The sequence below is a fragment of the Onychomys torridus genome, chromosome 14 (genome assembly GCF_903995425.1).
Source record: "Onychomys torridus chromosome 14, mOncTor1.1, whole genome shotgun sequence".
Lineage (NCBI taxonomy): Eukaryota > Metazoa > Chordata > Mammalia > Rodentia > Cricetidae > Onychomys > Onychomys torridus.
The window spans coordinates 52,932,641-52,950,075 of record NC_050456.1 but is presented as its reverse complement, the minus strand read 5'-3'; the positions used below and the strand labels follow the sequence as shown (position 1 = coordinate 52,950,075).

The 17,435-nt window shown below is 44.0% G+C and overlaps 3 protein-coding genes across 5 annotated transcripts in view; 1 reads left to right on the top strand and 2 right to left on the bottom strand.

Moving 5' to 3' along the window:
• Nucleotides 1-14,727, bottom strand: part of Bbof1 (basal body orientation factor 1) — a 40,007-nt gene extending 25,280 nt beyond the window's left edge. For all 3 annotated transcript variants that reach the window (XM_036205829.1, XM_036205830.1, XM_036205831.1), the window contains exons 1-5: nt 14,549-14,727; nt 11,768-11,996; nt 9,384-9,449; nt 7,587-7,730; nt 510-590 (exon numbers count right to left, since the gene is read on the bottom strand). In XM_036205829.1, the coding sequence (XP_036061722.1) occupies nt 510-590; nt 7,587-7,730; nt 9,384-9,449; nt 11,768-11,996; nt 14,549-14,604 (576 nt within the window). In that variant the 5' untranslated portion in view covers nt 14,605-14,727. The remainder of the gene's footprint in view (nt 1-509; nt 591-7,586; nt 7,731-9,383; nt 9,450-11,767; nt 11,997-14,548) is intronic.
• Nucleotides 3,568-5,005, bottom strand: LOC118595382 (E3 ubiquitin-protein ligase RNF113A). Its single transcript, XM_036205833.1, has one exon. It carries the CDS (start codon nt 4,821-4,823, stop codon nt 3,810-3,812), a length of 1,014 nt encoding a protein of 337 aa, XP_036061726.1. The 5' UTR covers nt 4,824-5,005; the 3' UTR covers nt 3,568-3,809.
• A 57-nt stretch (nt 14,728-14,784) lies between the features above and the next one.
• Nucleotides 14,785-17,435, top strand: part of Entpd5 (ectonucleoside triphosphate diphosphohydrolase 5 (inactive)) — a 36,569-nt gene continuing 33,918 nt past the window's right edge. Inside the window, exon 1 of the mRNA XM_036206630.1 lies at nt 14,785-14,840. The gene's annotated coding sequence lies outside the window, so the exon portion shown is untranslated. The remainder of the gene's footprint in view (nt 14,841-17,435) is intronic.

Below are 17,435 nucleotides of genomic sequence, written 5' to 3'. Positions count from 1 at the left end.
CTCTGTGTAACAGTCTTGGCTGTCCTGGAACTCACTCTGTAGCCCAGGCTAGCCTTGAACTCAGAAATCTGCCTGACTCTGCCTCCTGAGTGCTGGGATTAAAGGCTTGTGCCACCACTGCCCGGCCAAATTTTATTTTTTAATGTGTCAATTAAATTTTTTTTTCTCCTGCCATGTCAATTAAAATTTAAGGAAGGAATCTTTATGTGGAAAAGAAAAAAAAAAAGGATTAGACAATGATATTTATAAAGATTTGTTTTTACTCATTTGTATTTTTTTTTTTTTTTTTTGAGATGTCTTAGTTGTAGCCCAGGCTAGCACGGAACTTAATATGTAGCGCAGGGCTGGCTTTGAACTCAAGATCTTCCTGTCTCAACATCTTGTGCTACAATTATGGGTGCTTATTTTCTGATGTAGCAAGGTACCAAATGGGACGCTGGAATGCTCAGGATTCGTATAAACATACCTTTATTCTAGTAAACAAAGCATTTAGCGTTAATACTCCATACCTTTTCCTCAAAGAATCTGCCTTCTAGTCTTCTAAGTGTCTCCTGATGTTTCCTCTCTGAGCTCCTTAAATTTTCTTTCAGCTAAAAAAAAAAAAAAGAAAAGAAAAAAGAAAAAGGTTCAAAGAGGACATAGTCATAGAAAATTCTGAAGATACATTATATGCCATATAATCTTGAACACAAACACAGAATCAATGTCATCTCCTCTGAGCACATTTTCCATAACTGTCTATAGATGTACTAGATGGATATTGAGTTTCTTTTCTTTCTTTTTTTTAAAGATTTATTTATTTATTATGTATACATTGTTCTGTCTCCATGTATCCCTGCCAACCAGAAGAGGGCACCAGATCTCATTTTCAGGTGGTTGTCAGCCACCATGTGGTTGCTGGAAGTTGAACTCAGGACCTTTGGAAGAGCAGATGGTGCTCTTAACCACTGAGCCATCTCTCCAGCCCTGGTTTTGAGTTTCTTAAAGACTTTTCATGAGTAACAGTCTTTCCCAAGGCATTCAGATATATTCTCTTAAGATATATGAAATATGGAATCACAAAACCCACAGTCTGTAAATAAAAAGGGAAGAGAGTAGGCAGGGGCGGGGGATGGCTGAGCAGTTAAAGCACTCCTAAGCAAGAGAAGGCAGTTCAGAGCCCTAGGTTCAGGAGACAGGCAGATGTGGCACCCACCTATAATCCCAGCTGGAGGATGAAAGGCAAAGAATCCTCAGAGCAAGCCAGCTAGGGAAAACTAGCCTTCTCAGGGAACTCTGGGTTGGATTGAGACTGCCTCAAAGAACGAGGTGAAAGAGTGACTGAAGAAAATTCCCTCACATCTTGGGCCTCCACATACATGTACACACACCCCCATACACATGAACATACATGGACATGCCTATGAAAACGGAAAAAGGACGGTAAAATTACCTGGGGCCTGGTGTGGTGGCGTCAGCCTTTCATCCCACTCAGATTGGAGGCAGAGGCAGGGGAATCTCTAAGTTCTGTTGGGGTCCACAGAGGTTACCTGGTGATAGCTGAACTTGCTTTACACAGCAGGGTTGCATAAGGGGATGGATTGAGCATGTGCATAGTTACCAGGTGTTTGGAAGGGTCTGCACTTGACTGTGCCGGGGGCAGGTCTTTTGCTCCACCCCTTGGCATTTCTATAAATAGCCCTTTAGAAGAGGCAGATGGGGCTGGTGGGTTTTGACCCAGGCCCTCCCAAGGCTATCCTGTGTTTCTGTCTCTCTCCTCTATATTTCTATCTAAATATTTTTCATTTCTCCCTACTAAAGAGTACCCTGTGGGAAAAACTGGGGGCGAGTCCCCCACAAAGTTCTAGGGTAGCCTGGTTTACAAGGCGAGTTCCAGGACAGCCAGGGATACACAAAGAAACCCTGTCTCAAAACACAAAACAAAACAAAAAAAGAATCACCATAGAAACCCTCTTCTGGATGTGTCTATGACGATGTTTTTAGAAAGGTTCAGGGACTGGCAAGATAATTAAGTGATTAAGAGCATTTCATGCTCTTCCAGAGGTTTGTTTCTAACACCCATGCTTGGCGGCTTACAACTGCCTCGGATTCCAGCTCCAAGCAATCTGATGTCCTTTTGGCCTCCATGGGCATACAAACACAGATATACTTAATACAATATATAAATCGTTTAAAAATAGAAAGATTTAGTTCAAAGGGAAGAACCACCCTGAATGTGGGCGGCACATTCAAAAGTTTTGCATCCAGGCCTGAATATGAGGAGAAAGTAAACGTAGTACCAGCGTTTGTCGTTCTTTGCTTCCTAATTGTGGGTGTGACCAGCTGCTTCACGTTCTTGAGGCCATGACATCCCCATCATGATGGAATGTACTCAAAATATTAGCCAAAATTCCCCTTACGTTGCTTTTGTCACAGGTATTTTTCACAAGGAGAAAATTAACTAATACAGGTAAGATTTAATCAATACAAGTAAAGTGTTTAGCATACCAAATATTTAATGGCATAATATCTTCACCTACTACCTAATAAGTTTTATGTTATAATCTGCTCTAATATACCAAATCTCCATTTTATTATTTCTTTCAGATGTTCTGTTTGTGTTTAATTTCTGAAATGACTTGTTACACTTACAAAATTAATGTCAACATACCAGTTCATGTATGGTTCAAATATCCCCCATTCAGGTGTCTGGAGATGGATCTGATACTTCGTTAGACTCCCCCAAATCTATATATCCATCAACCTTTCAAAAGACAATTGGTGGGGCAAACAAAATGGCTTAATGTGTAAAGGTACCCAGGAGCCACACAGTAGAGGGGACTGACTCCAAGTTCTAGTCTGACTTCTGCACACACACACACACACACACACACACACACACACACACACATAAATAAATACAAGTTAAGGTGAAAATTAGTGGCTGAGAATAGTGACTCATACTTGTAATCCCAGTAGTTGGAAGTCTGAGGCAAAAAAAAATGCCAAATTCAAGACCTGCCCGGAATATATAATAAGTTGCAGGTCAGTCTGAGACCCAGAAAGACTGCCTGAAAACCTCAAATAAGAGGCAAGTGAGATGGCTCAGGAGGAAAAGGGTAAAAAGACATCTGTCCCACAGGCTGCAGCTTAAGTTCGTTTGCTAAGTGAGTGGATGGAGATGACTCCACAAAGTTGTCCTCTAGGCTCCCTTATTGTACAAAGGCAGAAGCATTCATACATATACACACAACCAACACACACTATTCTTGCTTTTATTTTTCTTTAAAACACATGACCTGAGTTCCTTTTCATAAGCTAAATGTATTTAAGACTCAAGTCTATACAAATAAAAATTTCCTGCCTAATGCATACATTGCAATCTTAAGTATATGGGCCCCTCACATCTGCCTCATTTCTTCTACATTTGAGATTCCAAAGAACTGCCGTATTTTTTTTCCAGTAAGGCAGTGGCTTTGCCCTTGAATTTTAAGTGTTCCACAACAACCCTCTTTGAAATGTCTGAAATCTATTTCTCCAATAGGTGGCGACATTGTTCTTTAAAAAAGAAAAACCACATCAGGGCACTAGAGTATGAACTACTTCTTAATTTATTTTAACATAGAATGTATAGCTATACACAGGATGGGCAGTCCGAGAGTTCCATAGGTTAACTGTATTGATTCAAACTGCAGCATTGTTATATAAAACAAAACTTGGATATTCTTCCTAGAAAATTTAATATTCTTTCAAATATGGTTGGTTTTTGAGGTGAGCAAAACAAAAGTACTTTGAGATCTGACAATTATGGAAAACCAAAGCAATGGCCATTAGACCCCATCAGGGTCTTCTGGGGTGTTGGAAGCACCTCCCTCTGCTGTTCGACACTTCTCCAGTTTAGCAATCAATTCTTTCGCTGGATTGAAGACCCCATGGGTCTGCTGCTCACAAACATAGCAGCGTGGAGTGGTGCGGAAGTGCTGCAGTGCACATGTCTCACAGAAATAATGCTTACACTTGGTGACAACTGGATTTTGGAAGGTTTGGCGACAGATGAAACATTTGAATGGTATTTCCTCATCATCACTTTCTACTTCATAGTTTTCCTCTTCATACACACCATAACGGCCCTCGTCAAGCTCACGTTCGATCTGCCACCCGTGCTTGTAATCTGAACGGTCATGGAGGAATTTGCAGCTGTCTCCAAAGCCACAGAAGCCAGTTTCCTTGTAGTCCTTACAGATGTCAGGCTGGTAATCCCAGCGCACGGTGGCACGTAGATGTTCCGGGGCTCGGATGGGGCCCTTTCTCACCATGCCGGAGGAGGCATTGCCCATGGACGTATCCTTTGGCTTCATGTACTTCTGATAATTATTAATTCCACGATAGATCTTGTCATCCTCCTTGCCTCTCAATTCCTCCTGGATTTTTTGGCTGCGCTCAAAGATGGCCTGTGCGTCTCGCTCTTTTTCTGTGTCCAGCTCGTAGACAGCTGTCGCCCCCATATCCTCGGGCCCCACTGGTTTGGCCGAGCGCGTGGACTTGTAGACTACGCCCAGACTCTCATTCTCTGTCTTCTCCTCCTCTTCGCTGCTCAGATCACAGTAGGCCGCCTTCTGTTTACCGCTGCCACTCGTCTTCTGGATCATTGGATTGTGGGTGGCCCTCTTCTTCTCTGGTCGCACCACGGTGCAGCCCTCGTCGCTACTGCTTCCGCTTTCCCCGGAGTCTGGGTCGCACACCGGCCGCTTCCGGCGGCCAGCACTCCCTTTCCGCCCCGGCTTTTTGAAGTGGAAAGAGCACACCTGGTCCGCAGACTTTCCCTGAGAAACTTGCTCTGCCATCTTTGACTTCGGAGCGCGGAAACGGCTGGCAGTAGCTGCTGGGGGCTGGGTGGCGCGGGACACCACGTCACTGCTGCGCAGCGCCGCTACGTCACTGCTGAGCCGGCTCTGCTGGCCGCTGGAGCCGAGAACGTCTGCGCGCGTGCTCGTGCACGCAAAGGTTTAAAGAAAAGGACGCCCGCGGTCTTTAGTAAAGTGCTGTTGTGGTTCTTGTATTGCAACGAATACAAAATTCCCGTCTCAAAGAATTTACAATCTAGTAGGGGAAGATAAGGTAAATCAAGATGTGTTCTGTACCAAATCCCACAAAAAGATATAAGGAATCGTTAAACAGGACTTTGGGGGAAAGCCTTGGAAAGTGCATTTAAGGTAAGCCTTTGAAGACTAGGAGCAATTTTAATGGATAGAGATCTATCAGAAATTTATTGATAATAAAAGAAATATTCTGACTAAATCAAGAAAGATAAAGACTGGAGTGTAGCTCAGTAATAGATTGCTCATCAAGTATGCCCAAGGCTCTGGGTTCAAGCATCAACAAAGAAAATAAGATTTCAAAGTTATAAGAATTTCCAATTTGGGTAAATTAATGGATAAGAGACTGTATTGGTGTAAGTGTATTGTTATAACAGATTAAAATTTAAGCTGGGGCATGGTGGTGCATGCCTTTGAGCCCAGCACTTGAGAGGAAGAGGCCAGCAGACCTCTGTGAGTTCGAGGCCAACCTCCTGGTCTACAAAGCTATTCCAGGACAGCCAGAGTTCTGTCTTGAAAAACAAAGACAAAAACATTAAAATTTGATATGTATACAATCTTAACTTACACTGTAAGCTATCTAGACAATATGCTGTCTATAGCTAGGAAATACAAGTTCTTTTTTTTTTTTTTTAAATATAGATTCTCGAGGGAAGTGATCAGCACATTACCAGAACTGATATTTTAAAGATTCCTAATGGAATTGAGGCATTCTTGTAATCCCAACCCTTGGGAGGCAGAGGCAAGAGGATCAGGAGCTCAGAGCAAGCCTGGGTTACATAAGACCCTTCTCAAAATAAAATTAAGATGGGGCTTTGAGAGATGATTCAGCAGTTAAAATCAGGCATTGCTCTTGCAGAAGACCAGAGTTCAGTTCCCAACACTCACATCAGTCGGCTAACAACCGCCTATATAACTCCAGCTCCAGAGGCTCCCACACCCTATTCTAGCCTCTTGGGGTACTGCTCCCAACACTTATACGTGTAACTAAAAATAAAATCTCTGAGAAAAAAGGAATGAAAACAAAATAAAGTCCAGGAGACTGATGCCTGTAATCCTAGCACATGAGAGGCTGAGGCCAGTCTGGGTATACAGAAAGTTCCAGATCAGCCTTTTAAAGACCGTGTCTGTGCCACTTGAAAGGACAGACCGTCACAAAAGCTGCTGGGGCTGGGGATATACGTCAGTGCTAGAGTGATTTCATGGCATCCATAAGGCCCTGGATTCCATGCCTACCAACACACACAATTGAATTCTTCACTCTCTATGTCATCCAACACATAACAAGGACCCCCCCACACCAAAACAAAAAACCAAAACCAAAACAAAAAACAAAAAACAAGGACACTCAGCAGCTTAGCGAGGGTCCAGGTGAATGATGCTCAGGCCTCCCTCCTATCACTGACAATGTCTGCACAGCCGTATGAATGTGCCACTTTGGAAGCAAATTCTTAAGCTTTAATCAAGCATTCAGATGACTCTATCCCTAGCTATACCATGGAAATCAGCAAAAAGTATAAAGCAAGTCTTTCAGGAAACTTCAGTATTCCTCACCCCTTTCATCCTTACCCATACAGCCTTCTAATTTTTCCTAAAATTGTCTCATCATCCTAAACACTGTAGAACACTGCTACTTTCCCACTTAGAACTGATGATTTGCTCTAATGCAATTCAAAGGTTTAACTACAGACTCACATGGGAAGGTGTGTTGGCTGAGATTCACAAAATGAATGTATTGCCAAGTTCCCAAAGAAATCGATGCCTAGAAAAAGAACGTTGTCAGGCAGGAGAACTGGCTCAGCAGATAAAGGTGTTTGCCACCAAGCCTGACCACCTGAGCTGATCTGTGGAACCCACACAGTAGAAGGAAAGAACTGACTCCACAAGATGTCCTCCTCTGACCTCCACACAGACCACACCACACACACCACACGCGCACCCACACACAGATAATATAAACATAAAAAAGAAAACGAATAGACAACAGATGCGACATTTCACTTTCTCTTCTCTAAAATATCCTGATTTCTCACAAGAATAAATGTGAAGGACTTTTGTGTGGGGGGAGGGTTAAATTGTTAATACAATCTTCTTAAAGAGAGACTGGAGAGCGTTCAGTGGTTTTTACAGAGGACCCAGGTTTACTTCCCAGCACTCACATGGTGGCTCACAACCTTCATTCAATCTAGTTCCAGGGGATCCAGCATTCTTTTCTTTTTTTCCAAGACAGGGTTTCTCTGTGTAGCTTTGCGCCTTTCCTGGATCTCCCTCTGTAGACCAGGCTGGTCTCGAACTCACAGAGATCCACCTGGCTCTGCCTCCCAAGTGCTGGGATTCAAGGCATGCGCCACCACTGTCTGGCTGCCAGCATCCTTTTCTGGGCTGCTCCAGCACCAGGAAGGCATACAGTATACTTACATACATCATACATGCAGACAAAACACCACACATAAAATAAATCTTTTTTTTTTTTTTTTTTTTAAGAAGAAGAAGAAGCAGAAAGAAACTTACATCCTCTAATTCTTTTTCCACTTGGATTTTTCTCTTCTGGAATTGCTTTATTGTCTTTAGCTCTGTCTGAATCATGCTGATTTCCTTGGCTTTTTGAGAGAACTGTCCCTCCAACTCGCTTATTTGTACAGTATACTTTTGTTCCTGTATTCAAACAGAAGTAAATGAGTTAGAAAAACAAGTGTTCCACAGAGCCATGCTTTATCTGAGGCCTGAGCCATTGTGTATCTTCCCGAAAGGACTACCTCATCTTCATTTTACATAAAGCTACAATTTTTGCATAAAATTTTAATTTGTTAAATGATGCCAATGGCCTTAAATAAGAAACAAATATTCAGGGAATTATTTTTTTTGTCCATGTAGCCCAGAGAGTAGAATGTGTGGTTAGTAAGTGAAACCCCGGTTTAGTCCCCAACAGCAAATAAATACAATCCAGACCAAATAAGACACCTCTAAAACTCAAAGCCTTTGTGTTTAGTTGGCAAAACATAGTCTTACAAAAGGAATTTCTTATTATTTTTAGGACAAGGTCTTCCCACTGCTTGCCTTGAACTTCCTTTGCTTCCCACTACTCTGCCCTTGAACTAACTATGTAGCCTAGGATAGCCTTGAACTCCCATCAATCCTCCTGCCTCGGCCTCTTAAATGCTAGAATTGCAGGAATGAGCCACCACACCTGGCTTTCACTTAGTTTCTAAACTAGTAGTAGTGTTGAATTAATGAAGTAGTATGCATGAAGTCCTGGATTCAATCTTCAATACCAGAGGGAGGAAATATTTTTTTGCAGTTATGATCAAAATAAAGTTCTTTATCGATGTGTATTTAGGAGAAAAACCACCCCTCCTCCAACAATTACTCATTATTTTGATCTCTTCCAATAATCTACTGGTAGTGGTATTAGTGTTCTGAGATTTTTACTGTAGTAAGCTTGAAGTAATGAGGTAATTATACTGATACCGTTTAGAACCAAGACTCTTGGTAAGGGATAAAGGTGTATCATACTTCAAAATAAAAATGCTGTGTTTTAGCCGGGCGGTGGTGGCGCATGTCTTTAATATCAGCACTCGGGAGGCAGATCCAGGCGGATCTTTGTGAGTTCGAGGCCAGCCTGGTCTACCAAGCGAGATCCAGGAAAGGCACAAAGCTACACAGAGAAACCCTGCCTCAGGGGGAAAAAAAATGCTGTGTTTTGAGTCTGGGCATGTACTATAAGGTGTAACACCTGCCAGCATGCAGAAGCTCCTAAGTTTGAGCTTTAGCATACATCCCAGTCCAATATTCTTTCATCTGAACTCCAAGTATTATTATTGATTTTGAAACTCTATTGTTTTTAGACAAGATCTTGCTTTGTTGCCCATGACACTGGCCTTGAGAACATCTAAACTCTTAGGCTCAAGTAGGACTCCTACTTTAGCCTTTGAAGTAGCTAGTGTGGGTCATATGCTACTTTTGAACATCTGTATAAACAAGTGTATTTGTCCATTTCTTGTTTTGTTTTTGTTAAGGATCTGGGGACCAAACACAGAGCCTTGTGAATGCTAGGCAAACACTCTACTAAGCTTCTGGACCCCCCCCCCCCCACTTTTTCTTTTTGGTGCCTGTCCTGGATCTCGCTCTGTAGACCAGGCTGGCCTTGAACTCACAGAGATCTGCCTGCCTCTGCCTCCCCAGTGCTGGGATTAAAGACATGCATCAATACCACCAGGTTTCACTTATTCTTATTGGGCCTAAAATAATCAAACTCACTAGAAATCTGGTACCCTAATAAGTAAACTATCAGTATATGCAGATACTCACCAATTTTTCCTTCTCTTCTTTGGCTTTTTCCTTTGTTTCAACCAATTTCTGTTTCAGTCTTTCTATCTGTAGAAGATAAAATGCTGGAGTAAGGAAGATACAGAATTGCTTTGTACCCTATTTCTATTCATATGCTTTATTATTTTATACAGTACTAAAGCCAGTAAGCCAGGAAAGACAGTAAAGAAAGAGGGGGCAGGGATTTCCTTGTATATTTAATCTGCTGTTGACAATTCCCAAGATCTAGCTATCACCATAATTATGTGGATAACTCTTTTGTTGCTATAAAAACCACAACATTGAGCAGGAGAAATGATCAGTGGTTCAGAGTGTTGACTGCTCTTGCAGAGGACCCAAGCTCAATTCCTAGCACCTACATGGCAGCTCAGAACTGCTTATAACTCCACTTGGGGCGGGGGTGGGGGTGGGGGGATGGGGGGAGGGTTCCTGTATCTTCTGGCCTCCATGCCGGCTCCTGCTTGAATGTGATGCCCAGGCGCACACACACACACAAAACCACAAAGTCAAGTTTACTGTCAACTTTTTTTTTTTTAAATTTGGTTTTTTGAGGCAGGGTTTCACTATGTAGCCCTGGCTGTCCTGGATCTCACAGTGTAGACCAGGCTGGCCTCAGACTCACAGAGTTCCACCTGCCTTTGCCTCGTGAGCGGTGGGAGTAAATGCATGTGCCACCACCTCCAGGCTGTCAGCATTTTTAAGTGTTCAGGTTAGTGGTGCTAAGTTTGTTCATGCTGTTACCTAAAAGGTCTCTAGAATTTTTCATTTCGCATTTCTCCTTTTCCCTTCCTCTCTGCCTCTGGCAATCACTTTTTACTTTGTTTCTGTGAATTTGAATCCTTTTTATATTTCTTTTTTCTTTCTTTCTTTTTTTTTTTTTTTTAATGTTTAATTACATAAAGCAACGTGGAAAGCAAAATTCCGAGAAGAAAAAAAAACACCCAACAACAAAAACCAGGCTAAGGAAGCATGGAATGGAATCAAAAGTCTTAAGTACTGGATAGCTGGGGCAGGGGACTCCAAAACTGCTCCGGATAAAAACAGGTTTTTTTGTTTTTGGTTTTGTTTGTTTGTTTTTGTTTTTCGAGACAGGGTTTCTCTGTGTAGCTTTGCGCCTTTCCTGGACCTCGCTTGGTAGACCAGGCTGGCCTCGAACTCACATATATCCGCCTGCCTCTGCCTCTGCCCCCCCCCCCCCCCCCCCCCGAGTGCTGGGATTACAGGCGTGCGCCACCACCGCCCGGCTCCTTTTTATATTTCAAATTACTTGACTCATACAGCCTTTGACCTCTTGTGACTAGCTTGTATCGTGTGTAACATAATGTTCCTGAGGTTTACTATACTGTAGCATGTTACATGGTTTTCTTAAGGCTATACTGTCCATAAATATGTAAGCATAATTATCTTTTTCTCTTTGGGGAGAGGTGATGGAGTAGGGACAGGGTTTCCCTATGCAGACCTGACTCACCTGAAACTGGATATGGAGACCAAGTTAGCCTGAAACACACAGAGATCTCCCTGCCTCCCAGGAGTGCTGGGATTAAAATGTATGCAGCCACACACAGCCTCACCTGATATTCTCTATCCACTTATTTTTTAATAGATTTTTAAGTTGTCAGTTGTTTTTTCAGATTATTATTTTTTTTTTTTTTTTTGGTTTTTCGAGACAGGGTTTCTCTGTGTAGCTTTGTGCCTTTCCTGGATCTCGCTCGGTAGACCAGGCTGGCCTCGAACTCACAAAGATCTGCCTGGCTCTGCCTCCCAAGTGCTGGGATTAAAGGCATGTGCCACCACCGCCTGGCATTTTTTCAGATTTTTTAAATTATGTGTTGTATCTGAAGATGGCTGTGTGTGTGGGTGTCTTCGGTGGTCAAGAAGCATCAGATCTTCCTGAAGATGGAGTTATAGGCAGTTATGAACTGCCAGATGTGGGGGCTGGAAACTACACTTAGGTCCTCTGGAAAAACAGTATACACTCTTACCTGCTAAGCCATCGCTCCAGTGATATTTTTAAGTTGTTTTCATCTCTGTTAATGTAAATAATGCTACAAGAAAGAAAGAAAAAGCCAATGATAGCAAAGCTATTCTGAAATAACAGCTTACTTCAAGTAAAGTGTTAACTACAGTATCTTAACCATGTGATGAGATTTCAAGGTCTTACAATCTTTCAAAATTAAAAAAAAAAACAACTTAGCATTTTAATATAGAGGCAGATAGATGTCTGTGAGTTTGAGGACAGTCGGCTATATAGAAAGACTGTCTCAAACAAATAAAAAACAAAACAAAATTTAAAAAACTTTAAAAAATATAACCATGTCACATAAACTCAGAGGAAGGTTGTGAGGTTCAGTTTTCTACCTACCTACCATATTATCTTTCTCTTGATCCTGCTTCTTCAAGTAACTTAATACAGACATAGTGTCTTTTTCCAGTTTATACTGCTGTTTCTTTAAGTCTTCATTATTTTTTGCCAGTCTTCGGGAAGTATCACGATACTCAATCCTGGAGAGTTCTGTGACTTCCAATCTGGCCTCCCAAAGAGAGGCATTGGCCTTGGCTCGTTCAATCACTTGGTCTTCTGTTTTCGATACTTTCCTGCAGAGGATGACAGTAACTTCTTTACTCCGTTAGCACCACTTCTCTTTTGTTTTGCTTGGCACTGCCTGGCACGTAAAAGCGATGTTGTTAGATGAATGCATTAATAAGAAGTACACATTTGTTTGTCTTCATGGAAGAGAAGATGAGCGCTCCAGGGGATGACTTTAAAGGACAGGGGAAACGAAGAGGAAATGAGAGGCCACATGCATTTCATAAAGCTCCACACCTCTCATTTACTTCATTCCTCCGTATTGTTTTATTTACTTATTCTTTTTTTTTTTTTTTAATTTCCTTATTCTTGCTGTGCTGAGAATCAGACCCGATCTCTCACTCTGCTAGGCAAGTGCTCTACACACAGTCCCAGCTCCAAGTTTTTCTGCTGTTCCACTCAGCTGTGAACCTTGTTCACTCCCTCACCATGGTTACATTTCTACACAAGGACACATTTGTTTGTATATCTGTAGTCTCCACTCCCAGTTTTTGTTACTGTTGTTTTGTTTTGGCTAGTTCTTGCACAAAAGATTAAGTTACTTGGACAAGTATGTTAAACACTTCCCTTGTTGGTACCACAGCATACCAACTTTCAAGAATGCCTGAAAAACACACACCATAGTCACTTATGCAGAGATGAAAGAATGTTTAAGGCCCCAGAGATGGAAACTGTAGATAGCAGTAGAATGAATGCTTATTGTATGTATGTCTAGGTTTGATCCCCAGAACCATAAAAAACAATAGAGGGTAGATTCAAGGCTTTAATCAATAAAAGGTGAGGTTCTTCAGAATAAATATTACACTAGCATTAACAAAACACTACCCTGTGATAGGCACTAGTTATATAAATAATGTATAAAAAGTGTCACCTACATTTGAATTCCAAGTCGTCTCCCCAAAGTCTGTGGATCTGTCCCACTTACACTGTCACTGTCCATATCCTCTCAACTCCTGATGCTTGGTTCTTCTGCACATCTACCTTTTGTCTCCATCCCCAATCCTCCAGTCTGACTTAGCAGCTGCTGGCCCTTTCCAGTGTGATTTAGACACTAGTAATGGAATGGCATTCCACAATCTCCACAAAGTATCAAGAATTGATGCAAGCACGGGGAGTTGGGGAGCACGCCTTTCATCCCAGCACTCTGGAGGCAGAAGCAGGCGGTTCTCTGTGAGTCTGAGGCCAGCCTGGGCTACAAAGCAAGTTCCAGGATAGCCAAGACTGTTACATAGAGAAACCCTGTCTCGGAAAAAAAAATTTTTTTTTTTGGATACAGCAATTATTTGTCTCTAAGAAAAAGACCACTAAATTACTGAAGAAACAAAGGAGGGTTTCTCAAACAATGAGCCATGGAACGTTCAAGGAATACAAAGTATATTATTGTTCCTCCCTGTTCACATATGCCCTGAAGATGAAGAGCCAACCACATAAATAAATAAATAAATAAATAGATAGATAGATAGATAGATAGATAGATAGATAAAAACATGAATGTGAGTTTCGGGAATGTGATAAGCACTCGGCAATCTTTAGAATGTGCTAGACTGAGAAGTTACATTTTGTTTTCTCAATCACCTTGTAGAATATGTGTTAAGAGGTCAGAGATGTGGTTCTGTGGTTAGAACACTTGCCTATCAGGAGAGGGCCTGAGTTTGATCCTGGGGATAGGTGTAGAGGGTCTACAAATCATTATCCTATCATTTAACACAGGGAAAAAAAATAGAATGATAGTAGTGGTTAACTGTGGCTGGTGGGTTGACAGGTGATTTTTTTTCCTTTCTCCTTTATTACTTTCCACATCTCCCAAGCTTTCTGTACTGAGTATGAACTTACTCTAAGTTACTCTTCTGGAGACGGAACCTAGGACCCTGCACAAGCACTCTACCACTGAGCTATACCCACAGACCAAACAAGTTACCTTTTTTTTTTTTTTTTTTCTTAAAGACAAGCTCTCCCTATGTAGCACTGGCTGCCCTAGAACTTGTGATCTTCCTCCCTCAGCCTCCAGAGCAATGTGGGGCAGGTATGCGTTTACTGAACCTGTCTCCAAAGAATTCACTTTATAATCACAAGTTGAAGGGATTCCTTTGCGACTCCCTATGTAGTGGTGTTGAACTCCATGTGTGCTTCCAACGTCTTGAGGAACTACCACGGGTAGCCCGGTAGGTCTATTTGGGTCGATTGACATTCTAGCAGCAACTCGGGGTTAGTGCTAGAGCAGTACCAGTGTAGGTGGGGGGATCTGACCAGTCTGGTCAGATCTTTTTGCGGTCTCTCCCTTTGATCCAAAAAGGATTCCTGAAAGGCCCGGGGAACAACTTGAACCACTCAGACCAGAGCTACAATGGAACTATACACCGGATCCTATCAGTCTCATAATGGAGATCGCTCTCAAGAGGCCAGGGCCAAGAAAGAACGGACAGCCGGAGCTGTCCTCCACAGCCCGGCAAGCGGAGGCCGCCAGTGAGCGCGCCCCTAGATTCAAAGCGCCCCGAGGGCAGTCCCGGGGAACCCGGAGTTCGGGGGGTGGGTGGAGGCTCTGCGGCGCCGCCGCGCTTACTTTTTGTCTTTGTCTTTGCCTTTGTTCTTGCCTTTCCTCTTGTCCCTTGCCGGCATTTTGACTTCTTCGGGAGTCTCACCGCCGTGGTGTGTCTAGGTGGCCGCCACCTGGGCCGACTCGGTCTCTAAGGAAACCACCACGCCGAAGGGCTAACGTCCTCCGCGCCGTTGAGGGCACGCGGAGGGCGCACGCGCGTGACGTGGCCGCGGCGAGGGGCGGGGCGAGGCGGGGCGGGGCGGGGCGGAGAGCGCTCCGTGGAGGCTGGCGGCCGCGCCGGGGCGGCGCGCGCGCGGTGAGTGTGCACGAGCCCCGGCGGCGCTCCCGGGCTTGGGGCCGGCGGGGAGGCCGGGAGGCTGGGAGGATCGGGGACGGGGCGGCGGGGACCGCGGGGCCGCGGCGTCCCCCGCCTCGGGAGCCTGGCCTCCACGCCTCAGGAGGCTCGCTTTCCCCGCGGCTCTCCGCCCGCCACGCGCGCCTCCGAGCGGCGCCAGGCGGGCCGGCGGGTCCTCTCCGCCTCCGGCGCGGCCACCGCGGCGGTCCTGGCCGCGCTCCCCCGGCTTCTGCCTCCGCGGGCGCCCGCGCTGCCCGACTTCATGCTCGCCTCGCCTCCATCCTGGCTTCGGTCTCGCGGGCTCCGCGGAGGACGGCGCACCCGGGGACGTCCCAGGCCGAACGCTTTCAGGGAGGCAGTTGACTTTTCCGAGGGCGGTGGCTCGGGCGAGGCTGTCAGCCTCCGCGGGCCAGCACGCTCGGGCGCTCGGTCGCCAGCTCCCCTGCCCGGAGCTGCGAGGCGGGGAGGGTCGTCCGCCTTCCCACACCCAGTGTCGGCGGTGGCAAGTGCTTGGCCCCAGCCGACCCCCCAGCCCAGCCCAGCCCAGCCCAGCCCAGCCCCGGTTCCTGTTAGCTAACATCGCCCGCATCCTCTAGTGACCACAGCCTAGTCCCTTCGCTGCAAGTTGCATAAAGTTGCAAGCGCTTGCCTCGCGTGCCTCCCGGTTCCCGAAAAGGAGTACTCCAGCATTCTAGCTGGTTCAGAGGAGGAGCCCTGTGATTATGCCTTCATTCAGGGAGTGAGTGAGTCATTACGGAAGACAGGTATTGTGGCTGCCAAGTCAGTAGTTAGGAGACTTGTGAGTGAAAGCTCTGTTTTGCGTTATCCTCCGTTTCAAATTACATTTAACATGTATGTGAAACATCATTGTTAAATCTCCCCTGCAACCCCTCTACCTCACCCCACTGGGGGCGTGGCTTATGTAGTTTGTAAATTTTGCGGTTAGATTTCATCACAAAAATGGGTTGTAAGTAAAAGCCAGTCCCAAACTTACTATTTGAACATAGGCCTACTGATAAACTCGTAAGTGAAATTTTGACTTCAAGAAGATAGCCTCTATGGCTGGGCGGTGGTGGCAAACGTCTTTGATCCCAGGCAGAGCCAGGCAGATCTCTGTGAGTTCGAGGCCAGCCTGGGCTACAGAGAGAGATCCAGGACAGGCACCAAAACTAGACAGAGAAACCCTGTCTCGAAAAAGATAGCTTCTTTGTTTTGTTTGTTTGTTTGTTTTGTTTTTTTGACCTTTATTTTTATTTTATGTATAGGAGTGCTCTGCTTGCAACTGTATGTCTGTATGCCAGGTGCTTGCAGTTCCTCTGGAGGCCAGAAGAGGATATTAAAACTGGAATTACAGAGGGTTGTGAGCCAACATGTGTGTGCTGGGAATCAAACCTGGGTCCTCTGGAAGAGCATCCAATGCTCTTAATCTCGGAACTCTCTCTCTAGACCCACCACCCCATTCCCTTTTTTGATAATAGAGTCTTACTCTGTGTGTTTGACTGGCCTAGAACTCACAAAAATCTGCCTTCTTTTGCCTCTGAGTGCTGGAATTAAATATGTATACCACCATACCTGGCAAGATTGCTTCTTAATTATATGCAGAGTACCTTATTTTTATTTTTTTTAGGTAGTGTCTCATATTTAGCTCTGACTGACCTGGAACTCACAATGTGGTCCAGGCTAGCCTTGAACTCACTGAGATCTGCCTGCCTCTGCCTCCAGTGGCTGTGCATAATGCTTTAAAATACTTTGTAATTTACTGTATTTTATCAAGCATTACATAATGTGTTTTTTGAGGTTACAATAAAATTATATCACTCCACCCTTTCATGCCTGTTTTATAAATTTCTTGAGGTTAGGAATTTAGCTCAGTGGTAGAGTGCTTGCCTAGCAAGTGCAAGGCCCTGGGTTCAGTCCTCAGCTCCGGAAAAAAAATTAATAAAAATAAATAAATAAATAAATTTTAATGAATACCATTTATATTTGTAAATTAAAATGTATGACATGAATATATATCTTTTTTCAAGGCCTACCTAAATTTATTGGTATTTCACAACTATGCTCAAAAACTACTATTTATTTATTTATTTATTTATTTATTTATTTTTCTGGAGCTAAGGACCGAACCCAGGGCCTTGCACTTGCTAGGCAAGCACTCTACCACTGAGCTAAATCCCCAACCCCCAAAAACTACTTTTTAAAAAATTAAAATGGGGCTGGAGAGATGCTCAGTGGTTAAGAGCACTGACTGCTCTTCCAGAGGACCTGGGTTCAATTCCCAGCATCCACATGGCAGCTCACAACTGTCTGTGACTCCAGTTCAGGGGACCTGACACCCTCACACAGACACACATGCAGGCAAAACACCAATGCAAGTAAAATAAAACTAAGTTTTTGTTTTTTTTTTTTAATTAAAATGTGTAGGGGTTGAGGATTTAGCTCAGTAGTAGAGCACTTGCCTAGCAAGCGCAAGGCCCTGGGTTCAATCCTCACGTCAAAAAAAAAAAAATTAAAATGTAACATCCATTTCCCCCTTTCCTTTTTTCCATCCAGCTG